We start from the raw sequence: 20,054 nt of genomic DNA, 5'->3' as shown, positions 1-20,054 counted from the left end.
TAAAAAATAGTGAAAATGTTCAAATCTTTCATTGACAAAGAGTATTGTTTTTATATTATTGATCGATTGACTATGGGTTTTCAAGTTAACCAGCAGTGCTATTTGCAGAGTTAGCGCCAGGTCAATGTTGCAATCCTTTCAGCCATTCCTGAACCTGCGACCAGAAACAAGCTACCTAAAATAAGTGACCTAATGAGTCCACCTCTCCTTTTTCTTCAGAGCTTTGGACTGTAATATAATCCCTCCGACGCCATCATACAGTCAGAACGGAGTGCCCTCTTGGAAAAGACATCATGACGCTAAAGGCAGAGTAGGAGGTGTCGGATGGGTTTGAAAAAAGACAAACCCCACAACCATTACAAAACCCCTCAATGGTTTGTCAGCAAGGCTTAGGGCCGCCACCCCTCTGAACACCATCCATTTTCTGCTCTTCTCCAACTTGGTTTAATCTGACACGCTGAACGCATCTGTTGATGGTTAAGCCGTGGTGTTTGCTAGCTGCCGTCGCCTCTGAAACCCCAGGAAACCCCCTATCTCTGAGAAACACTGGGGAGAACATCCGACAGGTCGTTTGGTTTAAGAACCCATCCTCTGTCAGCCTAGGGAGGGAGAGGAGGCTCCACAAAGCTGGCAGCCTGGTTTCAATTCAATAATATCAGCATGAATGCAAAAAAAAAAAAAAAAAACGTCTAAAATATGTGAAAATGCGAGGCGTTGTCGTTACGTGTCTGACAGCTGATGGGTAACACTGTGAATGAGATAAATAATTCATTTGAATATGAAACATTTGCCAAAAAAAAGCCAATAAATGATGGGTTGGCAAAGCCTCAGGTTGAGTTTTTTTTTTTTTTAAATCAAACCTGAAACATCAGAATTACTATTCATTCTACTTTACAAGTACAGTTCAATGAAATGCTAATCAATTTGCTATTGGCTGTGACAGAGAGGGGTTAACAGGTGGACAGTGAGAGAGGGGGGGGGGGGTTAAGAGTAGAGGGTATTTGTCCCCTGTGTTGGTTATGACCAGAGTAACAGAGTAGAGGGTATTTGTCCCCTGTGTTGGTTATGACCAGAGTAACAGAGTAGAGGGTATTTGTCCCCTTTTGGTTATGACCAGAGTAACAGAGTAGAGGGTATTTGATCATTTATGACCAGAGTAACAGAGTAGAGGGTATTTGTCCCCTGTGTTGGTTATGACCAGAGTAACAGAGTAGAGGGTATTTGTCCCCTGTGTTGGTTATGACCAGAGTAACAGAGTAGAGGGTATTTGTCTCCTGTTTTGGTTATGACCAGAGTAACAGAGTAGAGGGTATTTGTCCCCTGTGTTGGTTATGACCAGAGTAACAGAGTAGAGGGTATTTGTGGTTTGTCCTCTGACAAATCAACTGTAAATTTTGTAAAAAATAGTTTGTTTTAGGACCAATTGTTTTCACTAATATTTTACCTTTCATGTTATTCAAAACATAATGTTAACTTTCACTGCTATGCGGATGACACACAGCTGTACATTTCAATGAAACATGGTGAAGCCCCAAAATTGCCCTTCTGAACATGTGTTTCAGAAAAGGAAGTGGATGGCTGCAAACTTTCTACTATTAAACTCGACAAAACAGAGATGCTTGTTCTTCCCAGAAACAAAGAGATTTCTGTTGAATCTGACAATTAATCTTAATGGTTGTACAGTCGTCTCAAATAAAACTGTGAAGGACCTCAGAACTCTGGACCCTGCCCTCTTTTGAAGAACATATCAAGACCATTTCGAGGCAGCTTTTTGTCCATCTACGTTTGAAAAATCAGAAACTTTCCCAAAAATTATGCAGAAAAATTAATCCATGCGTTTGTCACTTCTAGGTTAGACTACTGCAATGCTCTATTTTCCGGCTACTTCTCCCAAGCACTAAATAAACTTCAGTTAGTGCTGAATACGGCTGCTAGAATCCTGACTAGAACCAAAAAATTTGATCATATTACTCCAGTGCTAGCCTTCTACACTGGCTTCCTGTCAAAGCAAGGGCTGATTTCAAGGTTTTACTGCTAACCTACAAAGCATTACATGGGCTTGCTCCTCCGATCTCTCTGATTTGGTCCTAAGCCCATACCTCTGTCAGCCTACGGAGGGACGAGGCCTCCTAATTGTCCCTAGAATTTCTAAAAACAGCTGGCAGGCAGGGCTTTCAATCCAATAGAGCTCATTTTTATGGAACGGTCTGCCTACCCATGTCAGAGACGCAAACTCGGTCTCAACCTTTAAAATTTACTGAAGACTCATCTCTTCAGTGGGTCATGATTGAGCTGATCTGGCCCAGGAGTGGGAAGGTAAACGGAAAGGCTTTGGAGCATATGAACCGCCCTTGCTGTCAATCTGCCTGGCCGATTCCCCTCTTTCCACTGGGATTCTCTGCCTCTACCCTGTTACGGGGCTGAGTCACTGGCTTACTGGGGCTCTCTCATGCCGTCCCTGGGGGTGCGTCACCTGGGTGGGTTGATTCACTGTTGTGGTCGGCCTGTCTGGGTTGGCGCCCCTTGGGTTGTGCCGTGAAAGATCTTTGTGGGCTATACTATTTGTCTCAGGATGGTAAGTTGGTGGTTGAAGATATCCCTCAATTTGGTGTGGGGGGCTGTGACAAAGTGGGTGGGGTTATATCCTTCCTGTTTGGCCCTGTCCGGGGTGTCCTCGGATGGGGCCACAGTGTCTCCTGACCCCTCCTGTCTCAGCCTCCAGTATTTATGCTGCATTAGTTTATTGTGACTAGGGTCAGTTTGTTATATCTGAGTACTTCCCTGTCCTATTATGACCAGTGTAACAAGTAGTGGGTTCTTTGTCCCCTTCTCTTTTCTTTGACCAGAGTAACACCTGAGCCCTAGGACCATGCCCCAGGACTACCTGACATGATGACTCCTTGCTGTCCCCAGTCCACCTGGCCATGCTGCTGCTCCAGTTTCAACTGGCCTGGGCCCTAGGACCATGTCCCAGGACTATTTGATCCCTTGCTGTCCCCAGACCTGGCCATGCTGCTAACCAGTTTCAACTGTTTTGTCTTACTATTATTCAACCATGCTGGTCATTTAGTGAACATTTGAACATCTTGTCCCCTGTTATAATTCCACCCGGCCAGCCAGAAGAGGACTGGCCACCCCACATATGCTCCCCTAATTTCTCTTCTTTCTGACTCGAGGACCTGAGCCCTAGACCGTGCCCCAGGACTACCTGTGTGACTCCTTGACCAGAGTAACTGTGCTGCTGCTCCATTTCAACTGTTCTGCCTTATTATTACCAGATGCTGGTCATTTATGAACATTTGAACATCTTGGTCATGTTCTGTTATAATGGTTATACCCGACAGCCAGAAGAGGGTACTTTGTCCCCACATAGCCTGGTTCCTCTCTAGGTTTCTTCCTAGGTTTTGGCCTTTCTAGGGAGTTTTTCCTAGCCACCGTGCTTTTACACCTGCATTGTTTGCTGTTTGGGGTTTTAGGCTGGGTTTTGTACCCTTTGAGATATGGTTGATGACCAGAGTAACAAATAAATTTGATTTGATTTGATTTGTCCCCTGTGTTGGTTATGACCAGAGTAACAGAGTAGAGGGTATTTGTCCCCTGTGTTGGTTATGACCAGAGTAACAGAGTAGAGGGTATTTGTCCCCTGTGTTGGTTATGACCAGAGTAACAGAGTAGAGGGTATTTGTCCCCTGTGTTGGTTATGACCAGAGTAACAGAGTAGAGGGTATTTGTCTCCTGTGTTGGTTATGACAAGAGTAACAGATTAGAGGGTATTTGTCTCCTGTGTTGGTTATGACCAGAGTAACAGATTAGAGGGTATTTGTCCCCTGTGTTGGTTATGACAGGGTCTACATTCAATCACGGACTACAAGAAGAAACCCAGCCCAGTCACGGACCAGGATGTCTTGCTCCCAGGCAGACTAAATAACTTTTTTGCCCGCTTTGAGGACAATACAGTGCCACTGACACGGCCTGCAACGAAAACATGCGGTCTCTCCTTCACTGCAGCCGAGGTGAGTAAGACATTTAAACGTGTTAACCCTCGCAAGGCTGCAGGCCCAGACGGCATCCCCAGCCGCGCCCTCAGAGCATGCGCAGAGCATGCGCAGACCAGCTGGCCGGTGTGTTTACGGACATATTCAATCAATCCCTATACCAGTCTGCTGTTCCCACATGCTTCAAGAGGGCCACCATTGTTCCTGTTCCCAAGAAAGCTAAGGTAACTGAGCTAAACGACTACCGCCCCGTAGCACTCACTTCCGTCATCATGAAGTGCTTTGAGAGACTAGTCAAGGACCATATCACCTCCACCCTACCTGACACCCTAGACCCACTCCAATTTGCTTACCGCCCAAATAGGTCCACAGACGATGCAATCTCAACCACACTGCACACTGCCCTAACCCACCTGGACAAGAGTAATACCTATGTGAGAATGCTGTTCATCGACTACAGCTCGGCATTCAACACCATAGTACCCTCCAAGCTCGTCATCAAGCTCGAGACCCTGGGTCTCGACCCCGCCCTGTGCAACTGGGTACTGGACTTCCTGACGGGCCGCCCCAGGTGGTGAGGGTAGGCAACAACATCTCCTCCCCGCTGATCCTCAACACGGGGCCCCACAAGGGTGCGTTCTGAGCCCTCTCCTGTACTCCCTGTTCACCCACGACTGCGTGGCCACGCACGCCTCAACTCAATCATCAAGTTTGCGGACGACACAACAGTGGTAGGCTTGATTACCAACAACGACGAGACGGCCTACAGGGAGGAGGTGAGGGCCCTCGGAGTGTGGTGTCAGGAAAATAACCTCACACTCAACATCAACAAAACTAAGGAGATGATTGTGGACTTCAGGAAACAGCAGAGGGAACACCCCCCTATCCACATCGATGGAACAGTAGTGGAGAGGGTAGCAAGTTTTAAGTTCCTCGGCATACACATCACAGACAAACTGAATTGGTCCACTCACACTGACAGCGTCGTGAAGAAGGCGCAGCAGCGCCTCTTCAACCTCAGAAGGCTGAAGAAATTCGGCTTGTCACCAAAAGCACTCACAAACTTCTACAGATGCACAATCGAGAGCATCCTGGCGGGCTGTATCACCGCCTGGTACGGCAACTGCTCCGCCCTTAACCGTAAGGCTCTCCAGAGGGTAGTGAGGTCTGCACAACGCATCACCGGGGCAAACTACCTGCCCTCCAGGACACCTACACCACCCGATGTTACAGGAAGGCCATAAAGATCATCAAGGACATCAACCACCCGAACCACTGCCTGTTCACCCCGCTATCATCCAGAAGGCGAGGTCAGTACAGGTGCATCAAAGCTGGGACCGAGAGACTGAAAAACAGCTTCTATCTCAAGGCCATCAGACTGTTAAACAGCCACCACTAACATTGAGTGGCTGTTGCCAACACACTGTCATTGACACTGACCCAACTCCAGCCACTTTAATAATGGGAATTGATGGGAAATGATGTAAATATATCACTAGCCACTTTAAACAATGCTACCTTATATAATGTTACTTACCCTACATTATTCATCTCATATGCATACGTATATCCTGTACTCTACATCATCGACTGCATCCTTATGTAATACATGTATCACTAGCCACTTTAACTATGCCACTTTGTTTACTTTGTCTACATACTCATCTCATATGTATATACTGTACTCGATACCATCTACTGTATGCTGCTCTGTACCATCACTCATTCATATATCCTTATGTACATATTCTTTATCCCCTTACACTGTGTATAAGAGAGTAGTTTTGGAATTGTTAGTTAGATTACTTGTTGGTTATCACTGCATTGTCGGAACTAGAAGCACAAGCATTTCGCTACACTCGCATTAACATCTGCTAACCATGTGTATGTGACAAATAAAATTTGATTTGATTTGATTTGACCAGAGTAACAGAGTAGAGGGTATTTGTCTCCTGTGTTGGTTATGACCAGAGTAACAGAGTAGAGGGTATTTGTCCCCTGTGTTGGTTATGACCAGAGTAACAGATTAGAGGGTATTTGTCTCCTGTGTTGGTTATGACCAGAGTAGAGGGTATTTGTCTCCTGTGTTGGTTATGACCAGAGTAACAGAGTAGAGGGTATTTGTCTCCTGTGTTGGTTATGACCAGAGTAACAGAGTAGAGGGTATTTGTCCCATGTGTTGGTTATGACCAGAGTAACAGAGTAGATGGTATTTGTCCCATGTGTTGGTTATGACCAGAGTAACAGATTAGAGGGTATTTGTCCCCTGTGTTGGTTATGGTAGGAGTAACAGAGTATCCAATGCACCATGTAAAAACTTCACGACTAGAAAAGACTGAGACTTTGATTCAAATCTCAGTTCCAAAATAGTGCGCAAGTACAACTGTGAACGTGGACTGTGTGGTTTGAGCACTTCTCCGGTACAGAGGACATGTTCCCGCTCATGGACATCAGTCAGACCAGGAGGAGACACAACGCTTCCCAAACGCCACCATATTCCCTAAACAGTGTACTACGTTTGACCAGAGCACTATGGGTTCCCTACACTAAACAGTGTACTACGTTTGACCAGAGCACTATGGGTTCCCTACACTAAACAGTGTACTACGTTTGACCAGAGCACTATGTGTTCCCTACACTAAACAGTGTACTACGTTTGACCAGAGCACTATGGGTTCCCTACACTAAACAGTGTACTACGTTTGACCAGAGCACTATGGGTTCCCTACACTAAATAGGGAATATGGTGCCATTTGGAACGCAGACAGTCTCCTCCTGGTCTGAATTAACGCTCATTACCAAAGCCAACGGGCCAGTAGGGGGGGGGGTACCGAGGTTACCATGGCAGATTGTTGTAAACAACAAGATTGATCCTGCTTTCCAGGAAGTGACCCGGTGACCCTGGTCTGACCTGTGGCAACGTGATTGGAGGGGAGATTTAGTTTCTTTCTCATGCCGTACCTACGGCCTCCGACTGAAACCTAACCTGAGGTAAACGACTGCCTGACTAATTCAAAACAGAGAGAGACCCAACTTAGAAAACTATTAAGGTATAAACAGCATTTCATAGCATCACCAGATGTTTAACCTTAATCTACATTCAAGTCAAAAAGGTCTCTATTTTTTTTATATAATGCCCGTGGAAGGCTGGACCAACGTGTGGTCTGTGGGCTCCAAAGGACAGAATGGAGAGCAGGGTCGGGCCAGTGTGGGGTGGGGGGAGCAGGGTCGGGCCAGTGTGGGGTGGGCAGGGTCGGGCCAGTGTGGGGTGGGGGGGGAGTAGGGTCGGGCCAGTGTGGGGGGGGAGTGGGGTCGGGCCAGTGTGGGGTGGGGAGTAGGGTCGGGCCAGTGTGGGGTGGGGAGTAGGGTCGGGCCAGTGTGGGGTGGGGGTAGCAGGGTCGGGCCAGTGTGGGGTGGAGGTGGGCAGGGTCGGGCCAGTGTGGGGTGGGGGTAGCAGGGTCGGGCCAGTGTGGGGTGGAGGTGGGCAGGGTCGGGCCAGTGTGGGGTGGGGGGAGTAGGGTCGGGCCAGTGTGGGGTGGGGAGTAGGGTCGGGCCAGTGTGGGGTGGGGAGTAGGGTCGGGCCAGTGTGGGGTGGGGGGTAGGGTCGGGCCAGTGTGGGGTGGAGGTAGTAGGGTTAGGGTTAGGGTGTGGGGTGGAGGTAGTAGGGTTAGGGTTAGGGTGTGGGGTGGAGGTAGTAGGGTTAGGGTTAGGGTGTGGGTGGAGGTAGTAGGGTTAGGGTTAGGGTGGGTGGAGGTAGTAGGTTAGGGTTAGGGTGTGGGGTGGAGGTAGTAGGGTTAGGGTGTGGGGTGGAGGTAGTAGGGTTAGGGTTAGGGTGTGGGGTGGAGGTAGGGTTAGGGTTAGGGTGTGGGGTGGAGGTAGTAGGGTTAGGGTTAGGGTGTGGGGTGGAGGTAGTAGGGTTAGGGTTAGGGTGTGGGGTGGAGGTAGTAGGGTTAGGGTTAGGGTGTGGGGTGGAGGTAGTAGGGTTAGGGTTAGGGTGTGGGGTGGAGGTAGTAGGGTTAGGGTTAGGGTGTGGGGTGGAGGTAGTAGGGTTAGGGTTAGGGTGTGGGGTGGAGGTAGTAGGGTTAGGGTTAGGGTGTGAGGTGGAGGTAGTAGGGTTAGGGTTAGGGTGTGGGGTGGAGGTAGTAGGGTTAGGGTTAGGGTGTGGGGTGAAGGTTTGGAGTATTTACCGAGCTGTACGTCAGTGGTGAAGCGGAGCTTGTGGATCATGCTGATCTTGAAGGACTTGTAGCGGTGGCTACTCAGCATGTCCTGCACCGTGGTGATGTCCATGGGAGGATCCTCCTCTGAACTGTCCTCTCCTCTGGAGCCTGACAGAGAGAACAGAGAGACAAACAGGGGAGAAAAACAGAGAGAAAGAGAGGGTCGGAAAGAGAGAAAAAGGGGTTTGGAGAGAGAGAGAAAGAGAGGGTGGAAAGAGAGAGAGAAAGGGAGGGTGGGAGAGAGAGAGAGAAAGGGGGGTGGGAGAGAGAGCGAGAAAGAGGGGGTGGGAGAGAGAGAGAGAAAGAGGGGTGGGAGAGAGAGAGAGGGTAAGAGAGAGAGGAGGAGAGAAAAACCAGAGACTACTTTCAAAACCAAGAGTAGGTGAAACCTTGCATTGAAGAAAAAGTTAAGCACAGACTATAAAAATATGTTCAGATGAGAGATATTCAGGCCATTAGTGGTCTGGACTCTACCCAGGAGGATCCTCTGTGTAAGGTGAAGGTGCCCCTAGATGCTGATCTTGGGTCAGTTTTTTTTTATTTCTGTCACTAATTGTTAAGGGCTACGGTTGGGGGAAGGTGAAGCTGATCCTAGATCACACCGGTGCAGAATACTCACTGTGGGGTAGGTAGTAGGGTTGGGCCAGTGTGGGGTGGGGGTAGGTAGTAGGGTTGGGCCAGTGTGGGGTGGGGGTAGGTAGTAGGGTTGGGCCAGTGTGGGGTGGGGGTAGGTAGTAGGGTTGGGCCAGTGTGGGGTAGGTAGTAGGGTTGGGCCAGTGTGGGGGGTGGGGGTAGGTAGTAGGGTTGGGCCAGTGTGGGGTGGGGGTAGGTAGTAGGGTTGGGCCAGTGTGGGGTGGGGGTAGGTAGTAGGGTTGGGCCAGTGTGGGGTGGGGGTAGGTAGTAGGGTTGGGCCAGTGTGGGGTGGGGGTAGGTAGTAGGGTTGGGCCAGTGTGGGGTGGGGGTAGGTAGTAGGGTTGGGCCAGTGTGGGGTGGGGGTAGGTAGTAGGGTTGGGGGGGAATACTCACTGTTTTCCCTGACCAGGCAGAACTCTAGGGTGCTCTGGCTCTCGAGGCTGCAGTCCAGATCCACGGGCACGTTGGGCTCCGTCTGCCTCTCCAGACGGTACATGGGACCTGTGGCACAGCGAATACAGGGTCAAACGCAATGCAACAACTGACTCCACGGAGACCCATGGATTACCATATACAGTCGACTGCTAGGGCTATCTGTACACCTATACACACACCAGCTTTTAACGAGGAAGTAAAAATAACCGACAATACTTTTAACATCTTTTAAAGTTTACACTACGGTGTGATTTAGAATAGTTGATGTTTTGTGTACGTGCGTCTGTTGGACGTCGACAAAAAGAACCAAACCGAAACCGGGGAGAAAGGGATGAAGGCAGACAGAGGAAGAGGAGGAGGTGGAGGAAGGGGAATTAGCGGGGGATAAGCAACAGAGATGCTCTTTGGCTCCCAACACACTCGTCAAGTCCAAGGCCAACAGGGGTCACAGCTCCTCTCTTCTTCCTATACCCACAATCCCATCCCCATCCTGGCCACTCCTTTGGTTCAGCTCAAACAAAAGGCTGCATTCAGCGCCTCTCTCTCTCTCTCCCTCTCTCTCTCTCTCTCCCTCTCTCCCTCTCTCTCTCTCTCTCTCTCTCTCTCCCTCTCTCCCTCTCTCCCGTCTCTATTCATCTCTGGCTCCAGGCATGTCAAGGCCCTCCCTCCCTCACTCCCTCTCCTCCCCCCAGTCTCTATTCATCTCTGGCTCCAGGCATGTCAAGGTCAGCGCTCCACCTCCGTATTTAGACGGCCGTAACCGGGAGCCCAATTAGATTCCCAAACCTTTTCTTTTCTTTGTGGCGACTCCGAGCTTCCATAATGGGGACCCATTTTTAGGTGACCTCTTTGGGCCCAGGAGATGCAATTATATCCCCTCGGAAAATGACCAACAAAGAAATAAAGTCAAACTGTACGTCGGTAACAGAAGAAACGATACTAGATGAGGGACTGGGAGTTGGGCGTCCTCTGCTCCAGCTTTTTGCTGTTACTCTTTAGAGTTTGACGGGGCTGGCTCTCTTCAGCGCCGGCATGCAAGAGCAGGAAAACGTTACATTTACAGACGCAAAAGTACACATTGGATAAAGCACAGGCGAAAATGTCCACTGAAGTTAGGTGACATTTTGCATTCTGTCTGCAAGGCCAAAAAAAAAAAAAAGCACTCTACCAGTGATCAGTCAAGCAGTTGATTTACTCGGGAAAGCATTCATTTATGACATGTAGCGGTGGTGATGTCATAGCTTTTTTAAACAAAAACCAGAGAGTCTTTAAAAAGAAGTATCAGCGACAAAGAGAGATTAAATTAACAAGTAACTGGTGATGTGAAACAGGCACATCGTATTATATCTAAAGATATAATTTTAATCAAATTTGTCCTTCAGAATCAATACATGTTGCTTCTGAAAGATGGCACAGGATGTAGACATTCCGGGTGGTTGGTTATCTCTATCTGAAAGCCCCTCGCCGTCCAACCCGCCCAGCAATGTTCCCATGTTATGTAACGGTGGCCTAAAAGAAAATACACCACTTTCTTTCTCACAATTTTTTTTTTTTTTTAATAGTAAAAGAAGTAAAAAAAGAAGCAAAATTCTAAAATCGGGAAAAAGACTTTGGGCAATATTTACCCTTTCTCATATACCGCGGGTTTCAAAAATGTCACCCGAGCCTCAGCGAGCCATCAAAAGAATATGCCTGTAAGTCCTGGGAGCGTATCGTCCGTCACAAGGTAAACCAACACGAACGTGCGAAAAGCAGCTGTATCATAGTGGTGGGTCAAATATTGTAATGTAATATCATAATCATTTGCTCTCATCACCGTTTGACTCAGAGCAGCGAAATCTACGACTTTGAATTGGGTGTAGAATACGCTAGAAGGTGCAGGAGAATTATACCCGGTGTTTTCGGTAGAGAGGCCGCGAACCTCGAGGGGGGGGGTCACTGCTTAGATGTGGAGTCGGAGTGGAGGGCGAAAGAGTGTGACTAATGGCGAACACGGAAAATGACCTTTTCTCTTTCCTGCATGACGCGGAGCACGATGGTGAGCGGCTGGGGTGAGCCTTGATAAAGGACATGACGCGGAGCACGATGGTGAGCGGCTGGGGTGAGCCTTGATAAAGGACGTGACGCGGAGCACGATGGTGAGCTGCTGGGGTGAGCCTTGATAAAGGACATGACGCGGAGCACGATGGTGAGCGGCTGGGGTGAGCCTTGGTAAAGGACATGACGCGGAGCACGATGGTGAGCGGCTGGGGTGAGCCTTGATAAAGGACATGACGCGGAGCACGATGGTGAGCGGCTGGGGTGAGCCTTGGTAAAGGACATGACGCGGAGCACGATGGTGAGCCTTGATAAAGGACATGACGCGGAGCACGATGGTGAGCCTTGATAAAGGACGTGACACGGAGCACGATGGTGAGCCTTGGTAAAGGACGTGACGCGGAGCACGATGGTGAGCCTTGATAAAGGACGTGACGCGGAGCACGATGGTGAGCCTTGATAAAGGACGTGACGCGGAGCACGATGGTGAGCCTTGGTAAAGGACGTGACGCGGAGCACGATGGTGAGCAGCTGGGGTGAGCCTTGATAAAGGACATGACGCGGAGCACGATGGTGAGCCTTGGTAAAGGACGTGACGCGGAGCACGATGGTGAGCCTTGGTAAAGGACGTGACGCGGAGCACGATGGTGAGCCTTGGTAAAGGACGTCACGCGGAGCACGATGGTGAGCAGCTGGGGTGAGCCTTGATAAAGGACATGATGCGGAGCACGATGGTGAGCAGCTGGGGTGAGCCTTGGTAAAGGACGTGACGCGGAGCACGATGGTGAGCCTTGATAAAGGACGTGACGCGGAGCACGATGGTGAGCGGTTGGGGTGAGCCTTGATAAAGGACGTGACGCGGAGCACGATGGTGAGCCTTGATAAAGGACGTCACGCGGAGCACGATGGTGAGCGGCTGGGGTGAGCCTTGGTAAAGGACGTCACGCGGAGCACGATGGTGAGCGGCTGGGGTGAGCCTTGGTAAAGGACGTCACGCGGAGCACGATGGTGAGCCTTGATAAAGGACGTCACGCGGAGCACGATGGTGAGCGGCTGGGGTGAGCCTTGATAAAGGACATGACGCGGAGCACGATGGTGAGCGGCTGGGGTGAGCCTTGATAAAGGACATGACGCGGAGCACGATGGTGAGCGGCTGGGGTGAGCCTTGATAAAGGACGTGACGCGGAGCACGATGGTGAGCGGCTGGGGTGAGCCTTGATAAAGGACGTGACGCGGAGCACGATGGTGAGCGGCTGGGGTGAGCCTTGATAAAGGACATGACGCGGAGCACGATGGTGAGCTGCTGGGGTGAGCCTTGATAAAGGACATGACGCGGAGCACGATGGTGAGCGGCAGGGGTGAGCCTTGATAAAGGACATGACGCGGAGCACGATGGTGAGCGGCTGGGGTGAGCCTTGATAAAGGACATGACGCGGAGCACGATGGTGAGCGGCTGGGGTGAGCCTTGATAAAGGACATGACGCGGAGCACGATGGTGAGCCTTGATAAAGGACGTGACGCGGAGCACGATGGTGAGCGGCTGGGGTGAGCCTTGGTAAAGGACATGACGCGGAGCACGATGGTGAGCGGCTGGGGTGAGCCTTGATAAAGGACATGACGCGGAGCACGATGGTGAGCGGCTGGGGTGAGCCTTGATAAAGGACATGACGCGGAGCACGATGGTGAGCGGCTGGGGTGAGCCTTGGTAAAGGACGTGACGCGGAGCACGATGGTGAGCCTTGATAAAGGACATGACGCGGAGCACGATGGTGAGCCTTGGTAAAGGACGTGACGCGGAGCACGATGGTGAGCCTAAGCCTTGAGGACGTGACGCGGAGCACGATGGTGAGCTGGGGTGAGCTTGGGGACATGACGCCGATGGTGAGCCTTGGTAAAGGACGTGACGCGGAGCACGATGGTGAGCAGCTGGGGTGAGCCTTGATAAAGGACATGACGCGGAGCACGATGGTGAGCAGCTGGGGTGAGCCTTGGTAAAGGACGTGACGCGGAGCACGATGGTGAGCCTTGATAAAGGACGTGACGCGGAGCACGATGGTGAGCGGCTGGGGTGAACCTTGATAAAGGACGTGATGGTGAGCCTTGATAAAGGACGTCACGCGGAGCACGATGGTGAGCCTTGATAAAGGACGTCACGCGGAGCACGATGGTGAGCGGCTGGGGTGAGCCTTGATAAAGGACGTGACGCGGAGCACGATGGTGAGCCTTGATAAAGGACGTCACGCGGAGCACGATGGTGAGCGGCTGATAAAGGACGCCTTGAGGTGAGCGGCTGATGTGAGCCTTGGTAAAGGACGCCACGCGGAGCACGATGGTGAGCGGCTGAGCCTTGATAAAGGACGTGACGCGAGCACGATGGTGAGCCTTGATAAAGGACATGACGCGAGCACGATGGTGAGCGGCTGGGGTGAGCCTTGATAAAGGACATGACGCGGAGCACGATGGTGAGCAGCTGGGGTGAGCCTTGATAAAGGACATGACGCGAGCACGATGGTGAGCGGCTGGGGTGAGCCTTGATAAAGGACGTGACGCGAGCACGATGGTGACGGCTGGTGAGCCTTGATAAAGGACGTGACGCGGAGCACGATGGTGAGCGGCTGGGGTGAGCCTGATAAAGGACATGACGCTGGTGGCGCGGGTGAGCACGATAAAGTGAGCGGCTGGGGTGAGCCTTGATAAAGGACGGACGCGGAGCACGATGGTGAGCGGCTGGGGTGAGCCTTGATAAAGGACATGACGCGGAGCACGATGGTGAGCGGCTGGGGTGAGCCTTGATAAAGGACATGACGCGGAGCACGATGGTGAGCGGCTGGGGTGAACCTTGATAAAGGGACGTAGCCTAAAGGACGTGCGGACGCGGAGCACGATGGTGAGCGGCTGGGGTGAGCTGGGGAGCACGATGAGCCTTGATAAAGGACATGACGCGGAGCACGATGGTGATGGTGAGCCTTGATAAAGGACGTGACGCGGAGCACGATGGTGAGCGGCTGGGGTGAGCCTTGATAAAGGACGTGACGCGAGCACGATGGTGAGCGGCTGGGGTGAGCCTTGATAAAGGACGTGACGCGGAGCACGATGGTGAGCGGCTGGGGTGAGCCTTGATAAAGGACGGACGCGAGCACGATGGTGAGCGGCTGGGGTGAGCCTTGATAAAGGACGTGACGCGGAGCACGATGGTGAGCGGGATGAGCTGGGGTGAGCCTGGTGATAAAGGACGTGACGCGGAGCACGATGGTGAGCGGCTGGGGTGAGCCTTGATAAAGGACATGACGCGAGCACGATGGTGAGCCTGGGGTGAGCCTTGATAAGGACGACGCGGAGCACGATGGTGAGCCTGGGGTGAGCCTTGATAAAGGACATGACGCGGAGCACGATGGTGAGCGGCTGGGGTGAGCCTTGATAAAGGACATGACGCGAGCACGATGGTGAGCGGCCTGGGGTGAGCCTTGATAAAGGACGTGACGCGGAGCACGATGGTGAGCGCGGAGCCTTGACGACGCGGAGCACGATGGTGAGCCTTGATAAAGGACATGACGCGGAGCACGATGGTGAGCAGCTGGGGTGAGCCTTGATAAAGGACATGACGCGGAGCACGATGGTGAGCAGCTGGGGTGAGCCTTGATAAAGGACGTGACGCGGAGCACGATGGTGAGCCTTGATAAAGGACGTGAGCGGAGCACGATGGTGGCGGTGAGCCTTGATAAAGGACGTGATGGTGAGCCTTGATAAAGGACGCACGCGAGCACGATGGTGAGCCTTGATGGGGTGAGCCTTGATAAAGGACATGACGCGAGCACGATGGTGAGCGGCTGGGGTGAGCCTTGATAAAGGACGTGACGCGAGCACGATGGTGAGCGGCTGGGGTGAGCCTTGATAAAGGACGTGACATGACGCTGAGCACGATGGTGAGCCTTGGTAAAGGAGCGGCTGGTGAGCCTTGATAAAGGACGTGACGCGAGCACGATGGTGAGCAGCTGGGGTGAGCCTTGATAAAGGACATGACGCGAGCACGATGGTGAGCCTGGTGAAGGGCGGGTGGCCTGAGCCTAAAGGACATCACGCGGAGCACGATGGTGAGCAGGGGGTGAGCCTTGATAAAGGACATGACGCGAGCACGATGGTGAGCGGCCTTGATAAAGGGTGAGCCTGGTGATAGCCTTGAAAAGGACGTGAGCACGCGGAGCACGATGGTGAGCAGCTGGGGTGAGCCTTGGTAAAGGACGTGACGCGAGCGGCTGGTGAGCGGCTGAGCCTTGGTAAAGGAACGGAGCACGATAAAGGACGTGAGCGGAGCACGATGGTGAGCCTTGATAAAGGACGTGACGCGAGCACGATGGTGAGCGGCTGGGGTGAGCCTGATAAAGGACATGACGCGCCTGATAAAGGGACACGATGGTGAGGACGACGCTGGTGAGCCTTGATAAAGGACGTGACGCGAGCACGATGGTGAGCGGCTGGGGTGAGCCTAAAGGACGACGCGAGCACGATGGTGAGCCTTGATAAAGGACTGTGAGCCTTGATAAAGGACATGACGCGGAGCACGATGGTGAGCGGCCCTTGATAAAGGACGACGCGGAGCACGATGGTGAGCGGCTGGGGTGAGCCTTGATAAAGGACGTGACGCGGAGCACGATGGTGAGCGGCTGAGCCTTGATAAAGGACGTGACGCGGAGCACGATGGTGAGCGGCTGGGGTGAGCCTTGGATAAAGGACGTGAAGGAGCACGATGGTGACGCTGGGGTGAGCACTTGATAAAGGTGACGCGGAGCACGATGGTGAGCGGCTGAGCCTTGATAAAGGACATGACGCGAGCACGATGGTGAGCGGCTGGGGTGAGCCTTGATAAAGGACGCGCTGAGCACGATGGTGAGCGGCTGGGGTGAGCCTTGATAAAGGACATGACGCGAGCACGATGGTGAGCGGCTGGGGTGAGCCTTGGTAAAAGACGTGACGCGTGAGCCTTGATAAAGGACGTGACGCGGAGCACGATGGTGAGCCTTGAGCCTTGAAAAGGACGTGACGCGGAGCACGATGGTGAGCCTTGATAAAGGACGTCACGCGGAGCACGATGGTGAGCGGCTGGGGTGAGCCTTGATAAAGGACATGACGCGGAGCACGATGGTGAGCGGCTGGGGTGAGCCTTGATAAAGGACATGACGCGGAGCACGATGGTGAGCGGCTGGGGTGAGCCTTGATAAAGGACATGACGCGGAGCACGATGGTGAGCGGCTGGGGTGAGCCTTGATAAAGGACGTGACGCGGAGCACGATGGTGAGCCTTGATAAAGGACATGACGCGGAGCACGATGGTGAGCCTTGGTAAAAGATGTGACGCGGAGCACGATGGTGAGCCTTGATAAAGGACGTGACGCGGAGCACGATGGTGAGCCTTGGTAAAGGACGTGACGCGGAGCACGATGGTGAGCCTTGGTAAAGGACGTGACGCGGAGCACGATGGTGAGCAGCTGGGGTGAGCCTTGATAAAGGACATGACGCGGAGCACGATGGTGAGCCTTGGTAAAGGACGTGACGCGGAGCACGATGGTGAGCCTTGGTAAAGGACATCACGCGGAGCACGATGGTGAGCAGCTGGGGTGAGCCTTGATAAAGGACATGACGCGGAGCACGATGGTGAGCAGCTGGGGTGAGCCTTGGTAAAGGACGTGACGCGGAGCACGATGGTGAGCCTTGATAAAGGACGTGACGCGGAGCACGATGGTGAGCGGCTGGGGTGAACCTTGATAAAGGACGTGATGGTGAGCCTTGATAAAGGACGTCACGCGGAGCACGATGGTGAGCCTTGATAAAGGACGTCACGCGAGCACGGTGATGGTGAGCCTTGATAAAGGACGTGGGCGTGAGCCTTGAGCCTAAAGGGCGTGACGCGAGCACGATGGTGAGCGGCTGGGGTGAGCCTTGATAAAGGACATGACGCGGAGCACGATGGTGAGCGGCTGGGGTGAGCCTTGATAAAGGACATGACGCGGAGCACGATGGTGAGCGGCTGGGGTGAGCCTTGATAAAGGACGTGACGCGGAGCACGATGGTGAGCGGTTGGGGTGAGCCTTGATAAAGGACGTGACGCGGAGCACGATGGTGAGCGGTTGGGGTGAGCCTTGATAAAGGACGTGGCCACGCGGAGCACGATGGTGAGCGGCTGGGGTGAGCCTTGATAAAGGGCGTCCACGACACGATGGTGAGCCTTGATAAAGGACGTCACGCGGAGCACGATGGTGAGCGGCTGGGGTGAGCCTTGGTAAAGGACGTCACGCGGAGCACGATGGTGAGCCTTGATAAAGGACGTCACGCGGAGCACGATGGTGAGCGGCTGGGGTGAGCCTTGATAAAGGACATGACGCGGAGCACGATGGTGAGATAAAGGACGGCTGGGGTGAGCCTTGATAAAGGACGTGACGCGGAGCACGATGGTGAGCGGCTGGGGTGAGCCTTGATAAAGGACGTGACGCGGAGCACGATGGTGAGCGGCTGGGGTGAGCCTTGATAAAGGACGTGGCGAGCACGATGGTGAGCGGCTGGGGTGAGCCTTGATAAAGGACATGACGCGGAGCACGATGGTGAGCGGCTGGGGTGAGCCTTGATAAAGGACATGACGCGATGGTGCACGAAAGGACATGGTGAGGTGAGCGGCTGGGGTGAGCCTTGATAAAGGACATGACGCGGAGCACCTTGATGGTGACGCGCGATGGTGAGCTGGGGTGAGCCTTGATAAAGGACATGACGCGGAGCACGATGGTGAGCGGCTGGGGTGAGCCTTGATAAAGGAGGACATGACGCGAGCACGATGGTGAGCACGCTGGGGTGAGCCTTGATAAAGGACGTGACGCGGAGCACGATGGTGAGCCTTGGTAAAGGACGTGGGGTGAGCCTTGATAAAGGACATGAGCGATAAAGGACATGACGCGGAGCACGATGGTGAGCCTGGGGAGCCTTGATAAAGGACATGACGCGGAGCACGATGGTGAGCGGCTGGGGTGAGCCTTGATAAAGGACATGACGCTGAGCACGATGGTGAGCGGCTGGGGTGAGCCTTGATAAAGGACATGACGCGAGCACGATGGTGAGCGGCTGGGGTGAGCCTTGATAAAGGACATGACGCGGAGCACGATGGTGAGCGGCTGGGGTGAGCCTTGATAAAGGACATGACGCGAGCACGATGGTGAGCCTTGATAAAGGACATGACGCGGAGCACGATGGTGAGCCTTGGTAAAGATGTGACGCGAGCACGGAGCCTTGGTAAAGGATGTGACGCGAGCACGATGGTGAGCCTTGATAAAGGACGTGACGCGAGCACGATGGTGAGCCTTGATAAAGGACGTGACGCGGAGCACGATGGTGAGCCTTGGTAAAGGACGTGACGCGGAGCACGATGGTGAGCAGCTGGGGTGAGCCTTGATAAAGGACATGACGCGGAGCACGATGGTGAGCCTTGGTAAAGGACGTGACGCGGAGCACGATGGTGAGCCTTGGTAAAGGACATCACGCGGAGCACGATGGTGAGCAGCTGGGGTGAGCCTTGATAAAGGACATGACGCGGAGCACGATGGTGAGCAGCTGGGGTGAGCCTTGAAAGGACGTGAAGCGGAGCACGATGGTGAGCCTTGATAAAGGACGTGACGCGGAGCACGATGGTGAGCGGCTGGGGTGAGCCGTGATGGTGAGCCTTGATAAAGGACGTCACGCGGAGCACGATGGTGAGCCTTGATAAAGGACGTCACGCGGAGCACGATGGTGAGCGGCTGGGGTGAGCCTTGATAAAGGACATGACGCGGAGCACGATGGTGAGCGGCTGGGGTGAGCCTTGATAAAGGACATGACGCGAGCACGCGGTGAGCACCTTGATAAAGGACGTGACGCGGAGCACGATGGTGAGCGGCTGGGGTGAGCCTTGATAAAGGACGTGACGCGGAGCACGATGGTGAGCGGCTGGGGTGAGCCTTGATAAAGGACGTGACGCGGAGCACGATGGTGAGCGGCTGGGGTGAGCCTTGATAAAGGACGTGACGCGGAGCACGATGGTGAGCGGCTGGGGTGAGCCTTGATAAAGGACATGACGCGGAGCACGATGGTGAGCTGCTGGGGTGAGCCTTGATAAAGGACATGACGCGGAGCACGATGGTGAGCGGCTGGGGTGAGCCTTGATAAAGGACATGACGCGGAGCACGATGGTGAGCGGCTGGGGTGAGCCTTGATAAAGGACATGACGCGGAGCACGATGGTGAGCGGCTGGGGTGAGCCTTGATAAAGGACATGACGCGAGCACGATGGTGAGCCTTGATAAAGGACGTGACGCTGAGCACGATGGTGAGCGGCTGGGGTGAGCCTTGGTAAAGGACATGACGCGGAGCACGATGGTGAGCAGCTGGGGTGAGCCTTGATAAAGGACATGACGCGAGCACGATGGTGAGCGGCTGGGGTGAGCCTTGATAAAGGACATGACGCGGAGCACGATGGTGAGCGGCTGGGGTGAGCCTTGATAAAGGACGTGACGCGGAGCACGATGGTGAGCGGCTGGGGTGAGCCTTGATAAAGGACGTGACGCGGAGCACGATGGTGAGCGGCTGAGCCTGATAAAGGACGGACGCGGAGCACGATGGTGAGCGGCTGGGGTGAGCCTTGATAAAGGACGTGACGCGGAGCACGATGGTGAGCGGCTGGGGTGAGCCTTGATAAAGGACATGACGCGGAGCACGATGGTG

The 20,054-nt window shown here is 53.2% G+C and overlaps 1 protein-coding gene across 2 annotated transcripts in view; it reads right to left on the bottom strand.

Annotated features, from left to right (window-relative positions):
* The window catches only part of mapkap1 (MAPK associated protein 1), a 130,438-nt gene that overhangs the window by 32,069 nt on the left and 78,315 nt on the right, over positions 1 to 20,054 (bottom strand). For both annotated transcript variants that reach the window (XM_065017205.1, XM_065017206.1), the window contains 2 exons: positions 9,242 to 9,349; positions 8,183 to 8,323 (listed from right to left, as the gene is read on the bottom strand). In XM_065017205.1, coding sequence (XP_064873277.1) covers positions 8,183 to 8,323; positions 9,242 to 9,349 — 249 coding nt within the window. The remainder of the gene's footprint in view (positions 1 to 8,182; positions 8,324 to 9,241; positions 9,350 to 20,054) is intronic.

The sequence above is a fragment of the Oncorhynchus nerka genome, linkage group LG4, assembly GCF_034236695.1.
Source record: "Oncorhynchus nerka isolate Pitt River linkage group LG4, Oner_Uvic_2.0, whole genome shotgun sequence".
Taxonomy (NCBI): Eukaryota; Metazoa; Chordata; class Actinopteri; order Salmoniformes; family Salmonidae; genus Oncorhynchus; species Oncorhynchus nerka.
Note: the sequence above shows the minus strand (reverse complement) of the source record. Positions and strands in the feature narration are given on the sequence as shown.